A 25,674-nucleotide genomic window follows, 5' to 3' on the forward strand; every position below is an offset into this window, starting at 1 on the left:
TACAACTGTGTAGGTACTTGTCTTACCTTATGTTATTTGGGTTTTTTTTAATAATGTATCAATGGAGATGCCACAAGCAGATAATAGAAAATGACAGTTGTGACTGCTTTAACCTGTCAGGTTGTAGAGAAAACAAACTGAACAAAAACATCCATAAGCAGAGACTTTATAAAAAATGGCTCCAAGGGGTGAGGCCAACGTCACCAGTGACAGGCCTACAGTAGTTCTTGTTCAAAACTCCTGCCTGAGAATTGTATAACGAGAGTCATGCATACTGCTCACTTTTGTAATAACAAACACCGATTAAATTCTGAGAATGTGAGGTACACTAGCACTGCCCATACTCCAGATGAAAATTCAAACACGGAGAGATCAAGTAACTTGGGCACAAACCAATAGAAAGAGCCTGTAATCGAGCCAGGAATGAAACCCTGGGCTTGCAGAAGCCCCGTCCTGTGCCTTAACCACAAGATCGCATTACTCTCATGATCCTGCACTCTCCTGCTGGAATTTTCTTACTCTAGTTATACCTATGCTCATGCAGTGTGTGGGATATGCCATGAACCAGGTCTTGAAGCCTTAAGGTAAAATTTAGTGGGTAGTTGAAAGGGATCCTGTGCCTTTCAGAACACAAGGAAGGAAGAAGGCTGAGTTCTCCTGGAAACATCCTTTCCCTTGAAACTTGCCCTTATCACCTTAACAATATTTCCTTTACTTTCCAAGAGTTGTTTTGAAGAGATAAAACCTTTACATGAGCAAAACATTTATAATTCAGGCTAAAAAAATTCCATCATTATAATAATTCATACACATATGAATGGAACAAAAAAAAAAAAAAAAAAAAAAAAAAAGTGTGCCAGTCCAGAGGGTGCAACAAGCAACATAAAAAAACCAGAGCAAAGTAAGCCATTTCCTGAGTGGTAAACTGCTGAAGTTGCATTTCATATTGCACTGAATTAAAATATTCTCTGCTTTTCCACCTCCTTCTCCTCCCCATCTCCCAGTGCAATGCTTTCCCACTGCACACCCTTTGCCCAGTCTGTAGAGTACAAACACTCATCCTTTGGTCACTGTCAGCTGAGGACAATGACTATGCAGGAAACTGCATATAAACTGGATATAGTTCTTAACATTTTTTAAATTAAGTAATAATATTAAAGTATCTGTTGTATGAGTTTAAACTTGTGGGCTGCAAACTGTGAGTATGGGAATAACAATATTTTGGGATGATGCAGTTTCATTTAAAAACTAAGCACGAAATTAATGTTATTTTTAGATGTATGAACATCAAAAATACAAATTGGAATAAAATTCTTATTCATTGTAATATCCTTGTTAATGCCATCCAAGTCCTAAAACAACTATACCTCAAATGAAGAAGTACCTTAACATAAAGCAGTCATCTCCCCTGACATCTTAGGACATCAACACACTGTGTTTCTCACGAACAAGTGAAAGTAGCACATTTCCAAGTTGAAATTTTTTCTTAAGGTCACTGATACATTGAAGTCCCTTTCCAAGTGCTTTCAGCAAGTGTAGCACGGCAGATATTTGGTTTGGAGGAAAGCCACAACAGGTCTAGATTTATAAAAGGATAAAGGCACCAAAAGCTATGGCTTGTCATGCAGCGGGATTTTACAGCGCCACTCAAGCAGCAGAGAAACCTCTCTCCCCTCAGCATCTACAGAGCTCTAATACAGGTGTTTTCTCTACTCCCCTCTGTAAATTGACACCAATGTTATATCAAGATGCACCCAGTATAAGATTAAGGTACAGTAGTTCATGAAGAGCAAGTAATGTTTTGGAAATTGCCATGTCTGCAATTAAATTTCAAGTGTATCTTTCAAACAGTTCAAATAGTAAGGACAACACTATTATTTTGCATATAGCTGGAAGAGAGAAAAGCCTCAGATTCTCGGCTGTAACACAGCAAAAAACAACATAAGCTCTATGGTCACTCCATGAATTGGAAAATTCTCTGATCCAAATACTCTTGAAAATATGCTTTGACCAAATAATGGTGTACCCAGTCTAGCCTGGACATTCCTATGGCCATGTCTGGACCCTAGTCTTCCCATGTGGCTTCTTTACCTGGGCACTTAATAAGGAAAGAAATACCATCAGAGAATCAACTGGAGATCTGTAGCTTTATCTCATCATCATAATTTAATCCACATCTTTTCTTCAGGTAGAAACTTTGCATAAACACATGTCAGAACAGCAATGAAGCAGAAAGCAGCATCCCAGTTGTTGAATTTGGCTCCAAAAGCACCTGCTACTCACTTAGATTTGGAATCGAATTGCCTTCAATGACATCTGTCTGCCTTCCCACCTGTTCTGAACAGTCTCATGACCTATGGGGAGGCAAGGGGTCTGTCAGAACTACTCCACTGCTTTGTAAAGGACAGATCACAATCCTTAGACCTGTCAGTTTCTCACTAGATCAGTGCCCCAGCTGTGCCACGTTAGCCCTAGGAGAATTGTGAAATCCACATGAAGGCATCTGAGGTGAACCAATTAAACAAGTCCAAAAATATGAGTCTTGACCTCAGCTTGGAAGAGGTAATGCTTGATTATAGCAAGGGTTTGACCCTCCCTTCTCCAAAACCCTGATTCCAACTACTAAATTAATATGAACATATTAAATATAGTGTGCCACCAGAGGGGGAGGGAGAGGAGGAGAGTATTGCTATTGTATGTTCTCAAGCAACAGATGAAGAGGAACAAAAGAGTTCAAACATCAGGAAACTATTAAAATGAATACATTCCTAGTTTCTTCATAATTAATTCAGCATGTCCAATTTTGTATCAGAGAAGGGAAAGGAAAGATTTCAACCACTTCCTTTTATCTCAAGCTGTTTGGAAGAATATGATCTCGTAATGCTGAAAAGAAGTGCCTCACTGCATCCCAGCAGGCGAGTGTAATTTTAACTCTTCCACATGCCTAATTTGATATGCAAATCCCTATTTTGTGTGTCATACAGTTCTTAAATTACACAGCAAAGACCCAGGTTTGCTTAGGCACACTCCATCCCCACTTTCTAGCCCCACCCCTTTTTTACTTTGTACTGCATTAAACATTACCTTGAAAACAATTTTCACTATTCAATTTCCTAAGTGATTTTTTCAGTTTGCTTGCCTTGCTGCACAATTTAACATTTAGTTCAAATTTTGATGGTTACCTTCACATGCATAAAGACCTGTTCTTGAAAATTTAGCTTCTGGGTTTGACAGAGTTATGCAATATTTTCAAAAGAAGATTCATTGAGCAGCTATTTATATGCCCAAGTAATTTCATTGTTTTCGAAGTCCTACAGGAACAAGCATTTTAAAGCTGTGATTGGCCACAAGCATAGATAGCCCATGTGGGAGCTCTTTCATGGTCATTCAACAAGCAAAGAGTAGCATGTGCAGGTAAAATAAATCCTTGAAATGCAGTCAACCAAGATAATTATTTGCAGCTTTCCTTAACAGAAGATTTTGGTAGGGCTGGGGGAGTTCTGTGGCTCTGAAAATTTACCAAACACATTAAATGTTTGATCACTGCCTGTTGCCCTGTATATAACACATGATATACTAAATATATAAGCATATCTGGCAAATTCATGTGAACATTTAGGAAATGCAGAAGTATATCTGAGATTATTTAGAATCTGAATTATTTAGAATATGCAATACAATATGCACTCAAATGTTCTTCTATTAAAAGGAGTGACTGAAAAAAATTGAGTGTTATTTGCTTACTTTTTTCATAATAGCACTTATGTGAGATGAAGGTCAACGTTCCAGTATGCTACACAAGCTACATTGCCATAGGTAGCCCAAAGTGATTTATTCAATGCCACAAGAACGCAGAAGTGGCAGGAAACAGCAGAAGGACCTTTCCCCACTGCAGATGAAGAGCTGAGGTACAATCTGACCACAAACAGAAAATCTCTTAAGGCTCTATACTCAGTCCAGGTGCTGGAAGTCCAACACAAGTCCCATCACCATGTTACATTCTACCAAATACTTTTGTCTTCTACTGGTTGCTTGCATCAACATGTCCAAGTTCTTTTTTATCTGGACAGAGGCCTGTGAAAGCAGCATGCTATTCTCTAACAGAATTGTTTACTCACACTGGATGGTACTAAGTGTTTACATGTTTCCTATATCTGTATTAGCTGTGGACTGATGAGTAGGACTGGCAAAGAAAACCCATACTGTCAACCTCTCAGACCATTCAGTGCTGGGTAATTGACACATCAGAGAATTGCAGAATTAGCAACTCTTCAGCTTCAGACTAACTTAGCATAGTAATGATATTGTATCTTTGCTCCTGACAGCATGGCTAGGACTCTGAAAAATCTGTGAAACCAGATATTGATTTGACTGTTGGAATGCTTGCCAAGCCAGATTATTGGATTTCTAGACTTTGATCAACATGTCCATGACAACTATGCCTATTGATTGAAACATCAGCAGAAACCATGTGATGCTATTAGTAACAAACTGCTAAACCTTTCTCTTGGTTTTCCTTTGTGGAAACTAGATCAAAATCACAGTTAACATACACAATACTGTTGACAACACTGGTTTTTCAAAATAGCCAAGAGGTATATACTCAAGCCATACATTGGGCTTCCGTCATATAAAAATTTACCTGTAAAATTTCATTGACACAGCTTAATCAATATGCTTTTAAATCTTCCCAAAAATTAATTCTTGGGGAATGAAAATGTTCATAATAGCAAAAATAGGGTATTTCTTCAAGAAAAATAAAAGAAACAATGCTGGTTTGTGCTGCACACTGCATAAACTTGCATGTTTTGTTTAACATTCTGCTCCTGGGAAATTGAGTAAAGTATACTTCACTTGACTGTAACAGCTTCATTATTTGGGACCTCAGTACAAATCCCCCTTCTACCTTGATCGTGTTGTAAGAGCAGCAGCAGCACACGTGTGACAAAAGACTTCAGATCAGCAACAACCAATGAGCTTCAACTGCCATGAAATGTCAGTTTCTGTGGATGCAGAGGTGGGAAAACCATACAGTAGACTCCCCAGTCGGAGGCTGAAGTAGCCCTAAACCATGCCACAGACAAGTCTCCTAAGAAAATCCCAGTCCAATAAAACACATACTGGCCTCCTCTTTTAAGCTACACAAACAAGCTGAAGTTCTCTTTATTTTTCAGCCATGTCTTGCTCAGATATAATTTTATCTATCATAAATCTTTAATCTGAAATATCCAATACAACTAGAAGTTCCATAATTCCTATTGTTCAGCAAAGCAAATAGAACTTTCTATTTAAATAGCAATGCTGTAGTGAAGAGCCTTTCTGACCATTATGCATTTTTTCCCTTAACAGACCTCTCATCATATCACTAATACACAAATTAAACTAGAGACAAAGCCAAAAAAGCATTAGTTTGGTTTCTGTATCCCCTAGATGCTCTTTCTATATTGCATGTACTAATTAAAGATGTAGTGCCTGTTGGTTTAAATCAATACCTCAGTCTTCAGTGTCAGACATCAGCAGTGTCATTCCTAAACACATCACCTATGTGCCTGTGTATTCTGTTGACACTCAAGATCTAGATGAGCACAAAAGTGAGGAAGGACAACGGTGAAAAAATGTTGACCAATCCAAAGATTCCCTTTTATGCGCCATTTTGGCAAATGTGTGCAAGTGTGTCCTCATTCTTTACGCAGTATGCACAGCGCTGAGACACTGAGAGCACTTCTGTGAATTTCCCAATGCTCTGCAACTTGCTGCAACCTCAGGACTGGAATGCCACAACACCCAGTACACTGAATCAGTCCTTCTACTTTTCATTTTCTAATTGAACCTTTTGGGGATGTGTTATCATACCTTTATTAAAAGATACGATAGGTATGTACAGGAGTACACAGTAACAGTAATAGGGCATTTTTAATGCCATCTCCCAATTGTGCTGACTTGCAGTTGAGAATGTTGGAGCATTCACGTTTCAAAATACAGCTCTGACCCTCCCACTCCCACAAACCACTCGGGAGCCAGTCAGTGCATCAAGCTCTTGTTTGCTGTTACTCTTTTCTCTTCATTTGATGAAGCACGCTTAGAAGCAGACCCTCAGAGTTCTTCTATGAAGGGGATCCACCTACCAGTGTTAGGCTGATTTCATCTTTTCCTGTGCTGTACAGAGCCCTTTCAGCCCCAACAAACTTGGGGGAGATGAGGGGAAGAAAAGCATTAAATTGTGTCTCTGCATTTTGCTATGAGGAAACTCAGGCTCATGTTGTTTATAATGAATCTAGTTTTAAGCAGGGCATGTTGGGGGAGGGGAACGTTTTGGTTTTGCTGACTCTGCAAACTGATACTTTGAGGGAATTGTTTAGGGAAAGCAGAGAGTCCTTTATTATGTACGTCATTGCCAAGTGATTTGGCAGATTCCTCATGAGATGTACTCTCTGATAGGTTGACAGAGAGCTGGACTGGCCAGTTACCAGCACAAAAGCTCAACTTAAACACTTTTAAAATCTTATGATGGCCAATTTGTGGTTTTGGCTCAAGAAAGAAAGAAGACGAAAAATAGAGACAGCTGGGTGTCAGTGAGGGATGGAATACTGAGGTAATTTTTGTTACTTTGCCACACAAAATTCGCTGGCTTTGTACATTGGTCATTTCCAGCCAAGGCAAACACACACACTGACTAGGTACACCTGCAAAAGCGATGGCAGTTGTGTCAGTGCTTGTCCAAAGTCAAAAGGTCACAAAACTCCCTAATACCTAGATGTTGACATTGAGACATACTTCAAGCAATGGCTAGTTTCTGGTCCTCTGGTAGCAAAATCCGTTTGGTTTTGATCCTCCCCAAAGGCCTACCTGTCCAGGATGCAGTAAATCCTTGAAATATCCTAATGAAGACACACCAAGTTTTTGCAGCCAAGGATAGAAACCAGGCCAAAGACTTACCTGGGCCTACAGGCAATGGGACAGTGTATTTTAATATGGTAACAACAAAATATTGTGCCATTATGAACAGAAGCATAACTTTGCTAGATTAACTCTGCACATAAATAAATAAATCTGTATCTGCAGAAAGAGTAAGAAGAGAAAGCTCAGTACAGGAATTGCAGGACCTAAACACCAACCAAAGCCTATTATTAACCACCATTCAAATGGAGCTGGGGTGGAGAGAGAATAGGAGGCTAATGGTTTAAACAAGGTAAATCCCAATTCTATAAAGTAACGATTTTTAAGTTAATACTAAATGACAAAATATGTCTTCTTGCTCTCTTTTGGCATTTAGCTAAGGAAAAACCTCTGGTGAAAATAGTTCTTGCCCTCCAGCTGAATGAGCTCTGAGATACCTCAGTTGCAGAATGACCGGGTGCTCGAGCACCCTGTGGGCTGGGCTGGCTGCTTCTGTGCCAAGGAGCAGGCTGTTTCTTGGAAATGTTTATGCAATTCAGCTGTGCTCCTGCTGGAGCCAGACACTTTAAATTAAAAAAAAAAAAAAAACAAAAACAAAAAAAACACCAACCCAACAGCTACCAAAAACCCTAACAACAAACAAACCAGAATACCCAGCCTCAGATCTCCCAGGCCATTAGTGTATCTCACTCAGATTTCGTCTTCTACCAAATACTGTCAAATACCTGTTTTGTTTGGTTCTGCAGGGTGGAGGGAGTTGGAGGGTTGCCTTCACTGCTGTCAGTGGTTCCTAATGATGTTTCCCACTAGAGAAAATGAGCTTGCTTGTTTGCAAGTCCAAATTCCCTGTGGGGCACAGCTTGGAAAACTGAAGATATGGGAAGGAAAATAATATCTATTAGGGCAACTCATAAACATCCATAAAGCTGAATAGCAAAACACCTACAGAGAATGTTGTAACTTTGCCAACAAACTAATTAGAGTCACTGACTGAGGAGGGAGCTGTGACAGTCAAAAAGTTAAAATAAAAATAAATCAAAAGTTTAGTCTAGCAATTATAACAGGAAATAACCAACAGTCAGGCCTCCTACATTCTTTTCCTGGTTCTGCTTCCGATTTACCAAGAAGGTTGGAGAAGTCAGATTTTAAAAGTAGCTTTTAATTTGGAAAGCCTCCATTTCTGATGCATAGCTGTAAACACGGAGGACTCCACAGATCAGTATCTTCAGTGCTCCCTGTGCATGTGTGAGGGCAGAGCATTTCAGGGCATTGGTGTCTCTCAAGTCACGTATGTGACCTGGACAAACCCACAGTCACTGGCCCGCCCAAGTGGCCGTCTCTGAAAGTTTCCCATCTGGGAATTGTGGCTGGCACAACATATTGCTGTGGGAGTCTGATGTTTAAATGCTCTTTATGGCTGACATAACATATTGCTGTGGGAGTGTTATGTTCAAATACTCTTTGTAAACATTTACAAGACTTCCAAGTTGCACTCTGTCTCCAAAGTCAGTGCTATTTCTTTTGGAAATAATGAACTCTGTGAACTGCACATTTTCTGAAAGGACTGCTGCTTGGTAAGGGCACTAGGGTGCATTTTCAAGTCTGGCTGCAGGAGGAGTTTACATAGAGGGTGACTTAATCAGAGAATCAAAAATAATTTGTCTTCCATTCAATAACACTCCCCCATTAGAAATTGCAAATAAAACAATCTGTGATGCCTCAGCAGGAGAGGGCAGGTCTCTAAAACACAGGAACTCTCTGGACAGAGGGTTTCTGTTCAATTTCATAAGAATTTCTAAATGAAGAGAGCGTGTGGCTTCTTCTTACACTGAGTTGTGCTACAAGGTCTTCAGAGGCAGAACCAAATTAAGTATCCAGAATAAGGATGTCTCCTAAATTGACATTTTCCTGCACTACATTCAGTTGCAACCTCTCATCCTTATCAAGGGACAACATGGGTCAGAGAGCTGCACTCTGAGTTCCTGCCAGCACTCACTTAGTTGTGGAAGTCTGAATGTTTCTCACTATATCAATGCACTATTTTTTCTTCTGTGCTATACTACTGTAAATATGTGTGTCCTGGTCAGCTTTATCTTTGTGGTTAGCCAGAATATTTCCAGTGGCTTGTCAGAAGCAAATTACTGTAGATGTTTGCCTTTTTGTAATGGAGGTTGCTACTGATCTGATCTTCTAAAGAATACTGCTATGCTGAGAAACGAGCATAAAAAAAACAGAGAATGTTGTTTACTGACACTACAGAAAGAAAAAAAAAAGGCTGGAGTGGGTTTGGTGTCCCTGCTCTTCCACCCACAGCATGCGGGGGAGAGCGCACTCAATGTTCCTTTCTCTTCTTGCTCCCACATGCGACCCAGGAGGTAACAGAGTGTTCACCATCTCCATCGGCCACTGCAGCCTGAGTCTCAGAGCTCCTGCCAAGCTCAGGTCTTCTGCCAACCACCTGCTTTTGCAACCCGTGTTTCCACATAGAAAGCGACTTGGACCTACACACTGAGAAATCGTACAAACTCCCAAAACAAAAACAAATGCCTTCCCAGCATGATGGCTCATTTCACTTTTGTAAACTTTATCTGGAAGCCTTAAAAAAGAAAAGCTGCTTAGGCCTGACATGTAAGTAAGTGACAAAGAACCCTTTGATAGGTGATCATAGTACACTGTCACTATACAGGCAAAGTATCTCCCTCTAGGCAGCAACAAACGAAACATGGTGACGTGGACAGTGTTTCAACACCTGCTAGGGACTCTGGGAAAACTTGATCTTTACAGCTATCCTAGCACAGCTGGATACAACACACTCGTCTTCACATACCTCACCATATTTTGTTAAGCACAACACACAGTTTTAGTGAATGAATGCATATACAAAAAATAAACCTGATATTGCGTACGGTCATTGTCAACTCTACTGGCTTCTCTAGATAAAAAGGCTTTCTTTAAGGGACATTTAACATTCAGACATTACAACACACCATTTGAGAATACTTTCCTGTTTCCTTCAAAAGGCAGAAATAGTGAAACCATTTACCACGAGCCAGAAACCAGATAAAGTTAATAAAAGTTATTATTTCCACTGGTCAGAAAGTCTTTCCTTCATACTCAATCCCAGTTTGTGCACTTCTATATAACAGATAACATATAGGCTGAGAAAAGCAGAACTATTAAAAATCTTCTTAACTACATGTGTTTTAGTGGAAAATAGATTTCTAAACTGGAATTTCTAGTTAAAAAGTAGTCCTTTATTAGTAATGAGCTACTCCTCCTGATGATATATATATATTGCTAGTGATATATACTCAATAGAGATGATTTTATCATAATGAAACTAATATTAAAACTATTTATTAAAAAAGTGAAAGGGTATATTTCTAAAGGTTATAGTCAGTGTCACTAACAAGTATTATGTTTTCTTGAAACTTTGAATACTTCTTACAGAAACCACTCTCAGGACTGTAAAACTCTAGCTTCAACATATGAACTCTTCATTAAAGGAACATGTGCTTGCCTCCAATATCTTCTGCCCAAAGTTACTTAACTAAAAAATCTTTATTTTTCTACTGCACACACCCACATCCACCCATTTTCAGTCATTCATTGCTACTTCCCTTTGTTTTGTAGGCTCGTCCAAAAGGAGAAGGCCTCACACCATACCAGGGCAAGAAACGCTGCTTTGGTGAATACAAGTGCCCAAAATGCAAGAGAAAATGGATGAGTGGAAACTCCTGGGCTAACATGGGACAAGAATGTATCAAGTGCCACATTAATGTTTATCCTCACAAACAGGTAGGAGAAATGCAGACCTACAACAGACCTACAATGACAACAGGCTTGGAACTAGGAATGCTGTTGACTTTGTAAAGCATGGGTAAGAGTAAAAAGAACTTGACTGCAACACACCACAGAGAATGTTTCCCAGATGAGCTGTCTCAGTCCTGGAAATCTGAACAGGTGTCATCAGAGTTGCAAAATTTGAATGTTCTTTCTTTCAGTACAAATACCTCAAACTCAAAACCTTTGCCTTTCTTATAGAAAGAAACTATGGGGCTTTTTAATCTTAGAGTAAAATAAGTTCAGCAATAGCAATTGGCCTTCTAGGTCTTCTGATTCTCTTCATATTTACACCAATTTATTGTTTCATTCCACTGGTGTCAGCAGAGTTACTTCCCATGTATACTGCTTTTTTCACTTGTTGGATTTTCTCAAGGGGCTCTTGCTACTTTCGAAGAGTAGTGATAAAGGAGAACAATATTAAGATGACTCCTACTTACAAAATTCATTGGTTAATGACACTAACTTAACATAAGACTCTCTGAGTTTCCAATGTCTCTTGTTCCTTACTTCTGTTTAGACAGTTTGTCTAAAAAATCCAAAATCCAGGCTAAGTCACTTACTACATGCATGGAAGTATGGTCTTGAGGGTGAGAGAAATTACAGGACCATTGATAGCACAAGACCATTTATAGCACAAGTTCATAAATAATTACCTTGTTCTTCAGATCTCTATCATTTATGTTGATGTTCAAAGGGTCAAGAAATCATTCAAGAGGTATCCCATCCACACTGTACAGGAGGCATTATAGACTTAGAAGAGTACATTTTTTTAATAAAGTTTTGCAAGCAGTCCAGAGCTGCAGAGCTGCCCCTTGCCAGATACACACTGTGGGAGGGTTGCAATCTTCAGTGCAGCTCTCCACAGTCAACCCCATCACTGTTTCCATATTTCTTGTTTGAGAATTAAAGCACAAAAAAATATTGTGCACTTAATGTTTTTTTGGGGTTTTTTTAATAACACTGCTACACCACCTTAACATTTTCTAGATCTGTTTCCTGTTTATTCTTTAGATTATCTTATTGGTGCCTACCATAGCACAGGCCTCATTCATGTTTGATTTCCTATGCATTTCTAGAGGTTTTTAAGCCCTCACTTCCCTCTCAGTGGATGTTCTCAGTTAATTATGTGTGCCTTCTGCATTTATTATATGGGATCAAAATGTTTGCATTCTCATCTGAATCTTCCACTGGACAGGTTTTCCAACTTAAATAATTCACCTGAGAAAATATCTTGCCTCCCCCTACACACCATGATTCTCTTGTGTAATTTTAACTCCATTTGAAAAAAAAATAAAGTGTTGCAGTTAAAGAAAACAGCAGACAGACACTACAAAACAGTGATGTCACCACAATAAGCGATGTGATTGATGATAGTACAAATAATCAATAAATTGAGGTTTTTCTTCAGTTTAACAAAAACCACATGAACTGTAGAAGTCTGACCTCCTTTCAAGATCAGACAATATTTACTTCTAGTGAAATAAATTATTTCTCCTTTCAAGCAATCTTGTCACTATTTCTCTTCACATTCCAGCAATGTGCTGGAATTCATCATCTCCTATTCTTACTCTTTGCCCCACCATTTGGTAACCTAAAAAAAAAAAAAAAGAAAAAGAAAAGAAAAAAAAGATATCTTGGAACATTATTTTAAAAAAATAATGGTCATTTTATCAGCAGATGAAAATCACTGCTGGTCCTTCAACATGCAGTAACCTTTTGTCAAGTTACAAGAACTTGCAAAACTATAAAAACTGTAATCATCTCAGCCCATATCTAAAACAGTCAGGGACCACAGTTCCCTGGTGAGGGCATATGATAGAAAGATTCTATTCAGTATATTCATCATGAAAACTCACACCAGGTCAAATCAACCCCCCCCCATTCCACACCTGGTCCTAGGCAGTGGCAGACACTTCCAGAAAGGTGTGTATGTGTATAATAGACAAGACAAAACAATCACCTCTGAGGATACTTCACCAGCCTCTTGCATGGCCTAGTGACTATCAGCATTCTCCCAGTTTGTCAACAAACAGATCAAACCTTGCAGAGTCTATTAAATAGCTGAAATCCAACCACATGGGCCACCAAGCCTTGCTGTGTCACTGTCACTGTAGGAGAGTAGGACGCTTGTGCCCAATTTAGGACAAAACTTTGAAAACCATATTTCAGAATTGCTCAGTATTTATCATTGCAGTGAATTAGTATTTTCTTCTCACTTGTCAGGCTTGCCTTTTTCTCCCATCCTCATCTCCATAGCTGTATTTCATCTTCCCCACCCACTTTCCCGAATCCATGGACTTCCCAGTACTGTACGGTCTGTCCATGTCTCAAAGAATGGTTTGGTGCTGAAGTACTCCCATGTAACTGGCTCAGGCAATAATATCAGAGTACTGAAGATAATAATCTCCACTCTGCATAGCTCTGGGGTAGCCATTCAAGCACATATGTTGGCTCTGTGAATGGCTTGTGCAGCTATGCTCAAATCTTGATTTCCTATGCATACCTTTCGTTAGTGAGTCCCTGGAGAGGAGAGCAGCCACACTTTCCTGCCACCTGCTCATTGTTCCTGGAGGCTCATTTCATTCCAGGAAACTATCCTGGGCCAGTTCCCCACAAGAAATTACTCAATTCAGCCCTATGCTCTTAGTCCACATGGCCTAACTGTGAGAATGAGCTTTTAATCTCTCTGGGGCAGGAAAAGTCTTCTCAGCACTTTTACAGCTGTGTATATACTTTAGAGTGCTCTATAAATACAGCTCTAAATCTCTGTATTTAAAAGAGATGGTGGAGCATGTATTACAACAAGTAACACAAGGGCCTGACAGGAGGGCTGCTGCTATTTATTCCCTAACTCATCCACCAAGGAGGGAGTCAGGTGGCTGTCACACCTGAGCTGCAAAACTGCCCCTCAAGCAAGCTTTGCTAAATTATTCCACTGAATTCCTCCTTCTGCATTTTCACCACTTCTTCAAGTGACAAACCTTCCCATAGGAGTGCTTATAGGAATGCACAGAACATGGGGCAAAAACCATAGGCCCACTGAGCTCAAGCCTTACTGGAGGCTAGAGAACTACCCAGACAAATCTGCTCTATGGCAGTTTCAAAAGTTGCTTCCCAGGTAGTAACTTTAGCTACTCTAAACATAAACAGGAATCTCAGACAAGAATTAAAACCTCTACCTATTCTTCCAAGGAATTTGGATTTTGTGGTTGTTTATGCTCCTTCTTACCCCGCTTCAGCAACAGAGCCAGTCCTTGTAGTCATTCACCAGCATCCTTGGCAGTGTTACAGCCCAGATGCCAAGCTCTGAATTCTCATTCTCTTCCCCTGCCTACTATAGCAGCAACATCTGCGCCCATGGTTATTTCCTGGCTGGCCTCTTATCAAGGCTTCTTCTCCGACTTTGTGGCTAAGGCCAGTGCTGTTTGTGATGACAGCTGTTGCACTGGTGCAGAACCAGCCATCTGGTGACTTGTCCTCTTGGACACTATTTTCTTCCAGCTGTCAGGAATTTACTGTTGGACTGGAAATAATTTGGTATGTAAATACATACCTCATGATACTCAAGTTATTACTTTCATGGGCAATTCAGTGGTCTCATCATAATTCCTATATCTGAGTGCAACCACAGCCACCTCGCTTCCCTCAGTATGGGGAGTGGTGGGTATGATCACTCAAGCCCAATAAACTTTTCAACAGTTTCAAGCCTACAAGTATGATCTTTTGACTCTTTAGATTTAATAAACCTTCCCCAGCATGCCCATGTTTGTGTACTCCATCTATGGGAATACGGTTCCCCTCAGACTGCTGCTTTTCTGAACTCTTAAAAAAGAGATTTTTACCATTTACCTCATGCTGTTATCATTCATTCCTAGCTGGCCTGTCCCAGAGGCATGCTGCTGACAGAGGCTGCTTGCTCTCTCTAAGCATCCTGCCTCTGATCTGCTGCCTTCTTACCACTGTCTCTTGGATGCATGGCGACAGCCCAGAGCCTTGCTAATGTCCCTCTTCCCCCAGGCAGACAGAAAAGCAGAGGGTCTGCTGCTCAAGAATGGACATTGCATTTAATCTTTTCTTCCCCAGTGCCTAATTTTTTTATTGGACTAAAAATTTACAAATTCATGATAGCATGTGTTTCTTGAGGGAAGCATGGCTCCTTAAGACTGTTAACCTTACAATAATTACCCTGCCAGCAATAGCTGCAGAATCTTTCTATTTGCATTCCTAATCTGACATTTCATCATGTTATTTGCTGCATTAAGACTTGATGTAAATGAGTCCAGAAAATAATCTTAAAATGTTTTCTCTCATTTGAATTCTGATGTCATTCTCTATCCATCAGTGGTGCAATTAAATTGTTCCATTCCACAGCAGAAAATACAAACAGAAGCAGGCACATTATTCCATTTACACCTTAGTGGAAGCAATTTCCCTCAAGATGTCCTAGTGATGCTTTCTTTAACACCTAACACTTCATAAAGGGTGAGTTTTTGTTTGAGAGCTTTGAGGTTTCAGCTGACTGGTGAGGAATGCAGCGGTCATGCAGTACATCTAGACTGGTATAACTCATAGTCAAAAGTTAATTCGCAGGCCAGGAATTGATATATAAATTTGAATTTCTGTCAGCTTCATTCCCCTGCGGCAATATTTTTATTCACCACCACCAAATGCTTTCCTGGTGGAGCTGCACAAGATTATTTCCACCCCACAACTACCAGGAGAAAATTAAACAAAGATGCACTAAAGTGAAGTCTGGAAGAATATAACTGTGGATGTTTGCATTAAAAAAAAAAAAAAAACACAAAAAAACCCAAAAAAAACCAAAACACACACACACAAAAATACCAAAAAACCCCCTAACACAACAAAATGTAACTTTTACAGTTAAACTCTCCATTTAATGGAAAATAGGATACCTTTCCTCTGAGGAACATAGCAGGATTTACTGTTTTCTACAATCCCCATTTCACTCCTTTCTAAGGAATGGAGTTAACTTTTCAGCCAAATAGCCTGTCCCCTTCTCCACACCTGTCCAAGTGCATGGCTGAGTCCTCAGCAGCAATACAGAGCTCTTGCAGCCTCCTCAGTTACTGGTGTCTCCTGCAGAATTCAGGCAGCCCCCAGAGCTGACACAGTGTGCAACAGCCAGGCCCTGCTGCACACTCTTGTGTCAGTGTCCTCTCCTTTCCCTCTGCTCCTGCCACACCAGGGCTGGGGTGAATTGCCCAGCCCTGATGGACACACAGCTCTGTGACTAACATCCTACACTTTTAGCATGTTGTAGGAATGGTTCCAAGAGTATATATAAGGTTATTACTTTTAGGTTCTCCTCAATTAGTAACAGACAGCAGCAGGACAAGAACACTTGCTACTCAGGGTGATTAAGGGGTTCTTTTTTGTCTTTACAAGATACCATGAAGAGAAAACGGCAAATGGAGATAAGCTGGGATTTCATTTTGTGCAAAAGTTAGGTTGAAAAGGTTTTGAGACACAAACCACACCAGTAGACTACAATTTCAAAGCCTCAGCCCTCCACCACCTCACCAGAAATGCAGTCTGGGCTCTGCACGGCTTCATGCCTTCCAGCTGGCCCTTGGCAACCTGCTTTCCTGCATTTGTAACCCCTCTCTCCCCAGCCTGTGTCCTAACATACTGGTAACAATAACAGTTCTGAAATCAAAATGCTTTGCAGGCCAAAAAGTTGAGCTCAATCAACGCAGGGGGAAAGCAAACTACGGAGAGCTATTGTTTCTGAAAACCATCCAAAAACTCTTGGCGCTTCAAGGCATTCCCAATGTCCTTTGCACTATTTCCAGGAAAAATGATTCCCAAGGCCTCTCATATTAAAAAAAAAATCTGGCTTATATCAATAAACATGATAACTGCTGTATTTTTCTCTTTAATCAGAGCACAGCTAGCATGTAGAAGCAATCAGAGCTGAGTCAAATAGCCTGTTTCAAGTGTAGCATTTCAAAACTCTTTCGCTGTTGAAGAATGTAAATTAACCCCTGGGACTCCAGAACCTGCACTTCATATTTATGTAATGCAAATTCTTGAAGAGTATTTGTGGGCAGATGTTGGTGGAATAAGTGCTAGATGAGGTAGAAAGGCAGGTTTCTGACCAAACACACTTATTCAACTTGCCTTTCTTGTGGAATAAGCAGTACCTGGACCAGTGCTTGGACTGCAAGCCTAGAAACAGAATTGCTGGTTCTGATCTCAAATCTCAACACAGTGACATCAAACATTTAAAGCTCAGTAGGGTTGCAGGGCATTTGGAGATGAAGAGTCTACTACCTTCCTCATCTGACACGGGAAATCCACTTTGCATACATGAAGTTAGACTCAAAGACCTACGTGGTGCAGGACAATATCGTGGTTCAAAACACTGAATCAGAAACAAACCATTGACAATCACTACTGAGTCACTCCTATATATTGTTTTGACTAGCTGTGCAACATAATAAGAGTGTTGCACTTAAAATCCAGTACAATCAAGCAAGAATTCACAGACATCCCTTGCTCAAGATGATAGTGTATGTTTTGTGTCATTTTAGCTATTCAGAGAGAGAAACCCTTCTACTCCCTGATTTATGAGCAGTTCTTGCAGTACTACATAGCCAAAAAAAGAGCTTTAAATATCTCTGTTCCTGTCCACAGAGTTTCAGGTAGGTGGCTTGACAAAGAACTTACAAATGAAATCTTAGATGATCAGATGTACTTTAAGACCTTACAGATAAAGGAAAGTCTTTAAGATTAAGAAAGGTGTTAAGACATAAATGGCCAAGATGGTGTAATTTTTATTTACCCCCCCCCACCCACTGCTCCAAGAATCACATTTTGAAGATATAAGCAAGGTCTAATATCCCTGTAAAAACAGTGAGAAGCTTATGGCTAGTTTTCAGATTTCACACCACATGCTGTTCTACCACAGTCCCATGGAAGAACTGCTGCCTTCATGGCACTGTGCAATGAAACAGCCTTTCAGATTCATTTCATGAAAACAGATCAGTTATGGGTTAGGGAACTTGGGAGTGTTTTCCAAGCAGATGGTGCACTTTATTAACTTCTACCTCGCATCTCTATCACTTCCCTACCTATTAGACTTCCCAAACCTTTAACTTAGTCACAATATTTAACATTGGTATTTTATTTCCAGAATAACTGTGAGGCCTTTTACATGCCATGGAAAGTGAAAGCACAAATACCTAATAACAATGAATCAGCTTAATTTCCTCCAACACTGTGATTTCATGAATATTATTAAAAATACATAATTTATTACTCAGATTCAGTGCAAAGGATTGTGTCACGATGTTGGATTTTGTTTTGGCTTTCTATAAGTTTGGAATTTTTTTTAAATTTTATTAAAAGCTTTGCAGCTGCTCTGCTTCAAAACTTTCAGCCTCAAAAACATGGGACTACCTATTGGGAAAGCACCATTTAGCTTTGTAGTATCTGTGCATAGTTATGACAGTTTTCTTCATGTAGCAGCTAGTCCTAACATTGATAATCCCTGCTCTGCATTGCTGGGTAATGGGATTCCCATGATTTAGGTGTTAATGCCTTTGGGACATCTAAGCTACTGGAGCAAAGCAAATGAACTCTGTTACTGCTTTTTATAAATGAAGGTCTCAATTCAGTATTTTTGTAATTTGTCTGCAACAAAGTTAACACCACCTTTATGAAGACTGACATTAATTGTGAGGTCGCTCTGAACCAATGTAGAGCTGAAGGGCTGCAAAAAATCACTCCATAGTTTCAGGAAAGAAGCATAGTACTTTTTAAATTACCAGTAGAAAGCTCACTTAGGGCACAAAAGTAGACTTCACATGCTTAATAAAGAGTAACAAGGACAAAACCTTGGATGTAATCTGATTTCCTTCCCACCACTGCAGAGACCCCTGGAAAAGCCGGATGGCCTGGATGTGTCAGACCAGAGCAAAGAACATCCTCAGCATCTGTGTGAGAAGTGCAAAGTTTTGGGCTACTACTGCCGCCGTGTGCAATAAGCCTTCCAAGTGGCCTCTTCCCATCCCCATCATCCTTAGAGATTCTCTGGCAGCATGCGATCAACAGCAGCACAACAGATCAAGAAAAAAGCTAAAAGAATTGCCAATATTGCCTATCTAATAATATGCCTTACCATTAATAGAATGTAACATTTCTCCTGTGCATGTGCATGCATGCAATAGGTATTTACAGGACTATGATTTGTATACATATATATGTAAATTGATATATGTACACACATAAGGTGTTACTGATGATGTTCACTACAGAACTACAGTTACAGGTTCTGCTGATTGTTTACACAGACCCTATATCACAGCCAGGTGAAATGAAGTACTTTTCAAAAGGCAAGGGATAATATTCACAAGGAATATTTGTTACATGTATGGCTTTTGCAGAGATTCAGTAACTGTGGGGCCACTAATTGTAAGCACTCACCCACAACACAATCACTATTCTTATTATATGACAAGACAAAGGAAGATGAAACAAGCCACAGCATAAAAGGGGAATTACTGCTTTCCCAGTTTTAGAAAGTCTTAAGAGTTTTGTGCTGCTGATTTCTTGGACTTTTTTCTACTTGTTACCATCTCTTGGGGAGGGCTTAGGCAAAATAATTTTTGCAGGACATGGGAAAAAAAGTGAAAAATTGTTTGAGGGGTTGGGTAGGAAGGGAATGCCATAAGATTCCAAGAGGTTTTTGGAGGAGACAAAATTGGCTTGCTTATGCAACTACCAGATCCTTCTCTTGTCATATAAACCCACTGACATGGTCCCTTCTATGTGCATTAGACCACAAGCACACTAAATTTACTATGAATAAGGGGATAAGAATACTTAAAACTGACCCCAATACCCTTAACTGAAAGATTAGCCAAACTTACTATTTATAGTAGTTTAAAAGCCACTTTCTGGAAATATTTTTATGTCCTGTTTTCTAGTATAGAAATTTGTTATATTATGAAACATATTAGCCATAGGGGTGTTTTAAGGCATGGAGAACTCTATATAACCCTCTTTCTTTATGTCTTCCTCAAGAAGACCCATATACCTGGTAGAAATTTAGGAATTATATTTCATTGTCCCATTTCAGGTAGAACTTTGCACAGGGACAGCCTGCTGCAAAGAACATCTCGTCAGGGATTGGCAAATATAAACTGAAAGTACCTCGAGATAGTATCCTGTTTGTATGGCTACGTAAGAGTACATTGGCAAAAGGACACAACAAGCAATTCATTTGTAGCATTCATTAAAAAAATTAGATGAATGTTGGGGCGGGGGGGGGGGGGGGTTACATCAGCAATTTACGTTTTTATGAAGTTTCCTTTAGGGAGATTGATTTGTGTGAATGATACTTAGAGAAAACTTTAAATCCTAAATAACTTGATGTGAACTAAATGTGTTCTGAGGACTAGTTCTGTAATGCAAAGACAGTGGGGGGTTTATGCCAAGTGATAGCAGGGTGTTACCAGTATGTCAAGACAAGCTCTTATAAAGAAAGTGGAAAACTTATCACGAGCATTCACCTGCTTTGCTATAAGCAGGGCAAAATTGCATCTGCTTGTTTGGTGGGAGTGGCAGGTACATCTCTTTCAAATGCCATTATTTATGGGCAGCCTGAGTGCCCCAGCCTGTTGCTCACAGCAATGGATAAGCATCCTGACTCCTGGCTTCTGACCACAGCTCTCCCATAGCTCCCTGATTCTGGGCAAGTCACAAGATCCTTCTGGACCTCAGTTTCCCCAGCTGCAAAAAGGGGGTAATAATACTTTAGCATACCTACCTCACAGGAGAGTTGTGAGGTTTACTTAATATCTCTTAAGTGTTTTGGCATCACTGGATGAAAAGTGCTATGTAATGCTAAAATAGAATTAACTAAATTAATCACTTGGAAACTACTTTCACCCAGTTAGCAACTCCAACTAAAATAGCTGAAAATAATGTTATTGAAAGTAACACTAATAAACAGTTCAGTTGCCTTAGTGAAGATACGCAGTTTTAGCATTTTGAAATGCAAACACATTCTTTTGCACAGATTCACAAATTAACTTAGAGACAAATGCTCTCAACAAAGATACTAATCTGTCTATACAAATAAGAAAATACACAAGCAAATCTAGGGGTGGATTTTCTAAGCTTGACCTCTAGGATTAATCTCAATAGTTTGTTTCAAGCATGAGTAATTTTGAAAGAGCAGCTTTTTAAACCAGATCTATTTTTTCCTCTTGAGCACTTAATAGTACAGGAACAAAGAAAAAAAAAAAAGACCTAGATGGTTCACATCTAGCTAAAGAACATGTAGAAAAACCCCTTAGATGAACATAAGGGAAAACATTATTTTATTTTCTTCCTGAAACTAAGGTGTTGCTGTCAAACATTTTGTTCAGCACGGAAATAATCTCCCTGTTACGATAACCACTAAAACCAGTAAAATAGCACAACTCTTGATATAGCTGTATCACTATATCACACACCAGCAGGTTCTGACAAAAAGCTGACTAAAAGATGCCATTATAAGCATTGGTATTTTCATGACAGTGCCCTATTAAGAATTGTTTATCCAGATTCAACACTGCAAGGCAATGCCTTTAGCTTACGGATTTGTAGATTGTACTAAAAATACACGTGATCTACTTTAACACAATGTCTATAGGTGTAGCATAATAATTCTTGAGAGCACACTTATGAGAGTTCAGTATTTGTATTACTCATGTGTTCCTAGGCAGAAGACATATAAAGTATTTAAGTGATACTTAGCACATCTGTAACAAAGAGGAGAGCAGATTTCCCCCTGCCCTGGCGCTGGGGGAAAGCAGATGAAGAGCACAAGGTGTGGAAAAGCGAGGGGAACACTGCCGCGGTTTGTGCTGCCCAGGGCGGAGGCGCAGGTCCGGCGGTGCGGGTGGCAGCGGGCACCCGGTCCCTGCACAGGCTGAACCCGTCCCTAAAGCCGGCCCGGGCAGGGCAGCAGCGCCGAGCTCGGCCGGGGGAGGATCCCTCCATCCTTCCCGCACGGCCTGGCTGCCGGATTGGGGCTTTGGGCCCGAGCATTCGCTCCGCACTCGAGTCTGTGCAGTGGGAGCTGCTGGAAAAACACATCCACGTAATTGTGGATAACAGCTTATGACCATTGGCTTTTAGTTAGTGGCACAGAAGGGACTTTGAATTCTTATTCCAAAGGAAAGAAAGGACAAAGGATTGATTACAAAATATAGATTACTTCTACTCCCTCCCTCCCCACCCAAAGGTAATTCACCTATAGATGTAACCAGCTCTCTCCAAACCGGAAAAAAAAATCTAAAGGTGCAGATTTTTGACTGGAAAACTGAGGAATTGATTTCTCTTTTAAAATTTAGTGACTGCTTTCTGATGTTCTCTAACTAGCTCCGCACTGAGAGCATCAGCTAGCAATCAGTTGAAGGCATTAGTAGACAGTATTGGCAGGAGTGAAGCAAGCCTCAATCAAATCAATACAGGCCTCCCTAAACTGAGTATTCTTTAGGGCTGTACCTCAGAGCACTTTGGCTTTGTGTGTGTATTTGGCAAACTGGATTTTCAACCTCAGATGTTTACTGTTGACAGCCCACCAATATAGCCTGTCATATTCTTTTTTTTTTTTTTTTTAATTTTCACCTTTTCTGAGATTTTTTTAAACTTCCATTTATTTCTTTAAAACCAACAACAAAAAACAATCAAAAAAATAAACACCCCACAATTTGTTTCATGAGTTGGTCATAACATTTCATATCGAATTTGGCATTGGCATGCCTCTGGAAAAATGTTTGAGTAATTTAAAATATGTGTCATAGGTTTTTAGCTGCTTTAACCTAATGAGGCTACAATGAAGTTATTACAAATACTTCATTTAAAGGTGATGAAGAAATATCCTAGTAGTTTAAAGGACGGCCCCATTTTAGCCAGTTCCTACTGCTGCTACCACAGATGTAAAATGAAACCACACAAGCAAAGTTTGAGGCATTTTTTTCTCAAAGTTGCTATTTAACGTCAGATAAATACACAAGAGTATATATTATTTCTGAAAATAGGTGTATTTTGAAGTTCCCCATTATATGGGACTTAGTTTTTAAACTAAAAATGTGAAGTTACATATGTCTGAGAGAAGCCTTATACCTAGAAGTATTATCTACATTTTACCTTTTTCTATAACATGAAATTTAGATTATACATGGATTTTATACCTGTGACACTCTAGCATTTTAAAAAAAAAAACCCAAAACGTACTTAAAACATTAAAAGTTTAGAGCTTTTGGATATGTCAGACTCCATAGACTAGTCGTCTTTGTCCTGCAGTCACACAGAAGATTTTTTTTTTGTCCTATTCTGGATCCTAAGTGTTGTCCACTGAACAGTAAGCAATAAATCATCAACACATGTTTTTCAAGTTAAGTAGATAGACATGTATTTTCCACTTGCCTTTGCCAACATATTTTAAAATGTGATTGAACTATCCCCATAGAAAAATCATTCTTTCAGATATCACTCCACTCCCAACTGGGCTTCCACACATATCTCTTTCTTATCTGCAAAACCAGTGCTGTCCATTGAGTTTGCTGTATCGCTCAAGTGCTCAGAGGGCTGTTTGAGATCTTAGATATAGGGATGATGGATTGTGTTTCTAGGATGAATTTCAAAGGGACAATCGTGTGCAGTTACTAGCTATAGATGATTGATATAAATGTTTACCCCTGTATGAAGTATTTTACAGTTTTACTTGCAGATGTGTATTTATCTTGAGTTATACTTGACATAGAGTTTCTTTCAATTTTTTTTTAATACTATGTGTGTATTTTGGAAACCTTTTTAGATGTTAAAATTTTTGAATGGTTACAAATATTTCTTATAATACTGAATTGTTATCTGGAAACTCTTTGCAGTAACTTTTTTGTATATATTTGAGGGCCTTTTTAAAAAAGTATTGTTTGTTTTTTGGGCAAAGTTTTTACAATTGGGAAGCTTTCAGAAGGGCCTTCCTCTCAACTAGGATACTAACAGAGGTAAGAGTTTTCTTAAGTATTTTGCAGTATTTTGCAGAACTAAGGATGTATCCTCAAGAAAATATTTATGGAAATAATTTACTTTTTTTTTTACAATGCTTTTGTCTGTATAAAGTATGCAACAGAACTACATTAAGAAGGAAATATTGTCTACATAAAATATTATATGAAAGTTGGTACATAATTCTGACAAAAAACCTTGCAATTCTTTAAGCCATATTGTTTTTGTTATCCTTGGATGAAAATATCAGTATTAAGTAACCAGTGTATTATTCAAGTGCTTAGACTTATATGAAAATGCTTATACGGTTTATTTATGTGTATTTGGGGAACGAGTGCTAGAAAAGCTATCACTAGACATGTAGCAAGTGAGGAGCAAATAACAGTATACTGTCACTTTATGGCCTTGTGAGAGACACAAAGGTGTTGGGAGCACCGTGGAGACTCAGCTTCCAGAAACTCCGAAGCACAAGTGGTGGGTTTCAAATGGTGGCTCTTTCCTTCCCCGTAACTAGAGGGGAAGAAAGTTGGTTGGGACACTGTTTAACTTGACTTTCACAACTCTTTGCAGACTGTGAGCTCAGCTATGCAGTATCATCTACAGCAATAATATCAATCAAAGGATGTAAGAGAAATGGATTGAAGTAGATTATTGTAGGGGTTTACGTTTATTTTAATTAGAACTCATAGCAATATAGAATATGCATGTGCACGTATTCGAAGCATTTTACACTTTACATTTCATGTAGTTTGATTATATTATGAAGGATTGAGTTTTTAGTTTGATATTTTACCATGCTAAAATGGGAGGTCTGCCCAGCCCTATACTGGATTCTTGTTTCCTTTAAAAGGTTATTTAGTACAGCACTCACTGCATTGTGTAATAGTGCTAAAACTAACACTATTGTATGAATTTCTTCAGCTTTAAAAAAAATTAGCCTAACGATTATTACATTTGTTTAACTGTACTTACTGACCTTGTCAGATTCAGTTGGCAAATTGTGTAATTTCTTTTTCTGTAACTGTTAATAAACTTGTACAGCTAAAACAAACAAAACCTATGGACAAAGGCCTCAGAGGTACCAGTTCTGTTTCAGCAATCAAGATGACAGCTTGCTCATCGGGTGACTGTGTTGCTACTGAGACTGTAAAACCTCTGTTGTGGATTGTCCATAAAATGGCATTCCGACATGTGCCTTATTTGCTGGATAGTATACAGCTTTCCTCTAGTATTCTAGCATTTTAATGCTGTATTAAAGTATTGCAAAAAACCCAGCAAGAGCGTGGCATGGTTTTCTTGAACATTGCTTCTTTTGACAATTTATTCCCAGCTGCAGTGGGTTCCTGGTAATGGCCTGGCCAGCCACAGTCTGGTTCCTGAGGAGCAAACCTGCCCTACTGCAGCGGTGACCCAGACCACGGGAAGAAGACTCTCCGCTGCAGTGAGCCTGGTCACATCAGGGTGACAGCTCTCCACTGCTAGTGGGACACCTCGGGTTAATGGTGCCAGCTCCAGTTTTTAACAGCCTATTCCTTCCCAAGGAAAACCTTCTATAATCAAATTACACTTGCAGCCTTTGGTTGGATAGGAAAGTTTATGTGCCAGAAAGTTGCTGTAGTGAAAAATAACATTCATCATTCTTTGCAAACACAAGAAGTTAGCAAGAACTAGACCTACTAAATGCTTGTTGTGTATTAGCAATGCTCTTCTCACACTCCCAGCCAAAGTTCAGTGGCAAGTACTTTTCTCCTGAGACTGACAATACTGTAGTGATTGGAAGTTAAAAAAAGGGTGTTAATTCTTAACTTTGGATTTTAGGTATCCTGCCTCTAACACAAAAGATCACCTTCATTTAAAACAAGCAGAAAATCTTTATTAGACACACCAGCATGCATTTTTTTA

General features: G+C 39.4%; 1 protein-coding gene across 1 annotated transcript in view; it reads left to right on the forward strand.

Moving 5' to 3' along the window:
• The window catches only part of ZCCHC24 (zinc finger CCHC-type containing 24), a 106,125-nt gene extending 81,079 nt beyond the window's left edge, over positions 1-25,046 (forward strand). The window contains exons 3-4 of the mRNA XM_041404950.1: positions 10,531-10,695; positions 18,642-25,046. Of these exons, the coding sequence (XP_041260884.1) occupies positions 10,531-10,695; positions 18,642-18,755 (279 nt within the window). The 3' untranslated portion in view covers positions 18,756-25,046. The remainder of the gene's footprint in view (positions 1-10,530; positions 10,696-18,641) is intronic.
• Positions 25,047-25,674: the final 628 nt, after the last annotated feature.

The sequence above is a fragment of the Onychostruthus taczanowskii genome, unplaced genomic scaffold (genome assembly GCF_017590055.1).
Source record: "Onychostruthus taczanowskii isolate IOZ18803 unplaced genomic scaffold, ASM1759005v1 scaffold22, whole genome shotgun sequence".
In the NCBI taxonomy this organism is placed as follows: Eukaryota; Metazoa; Chordata; class Aves; order Passeriformes; family Passeridae; genus Onychostruthus; species Onychostruthus taczanowskii.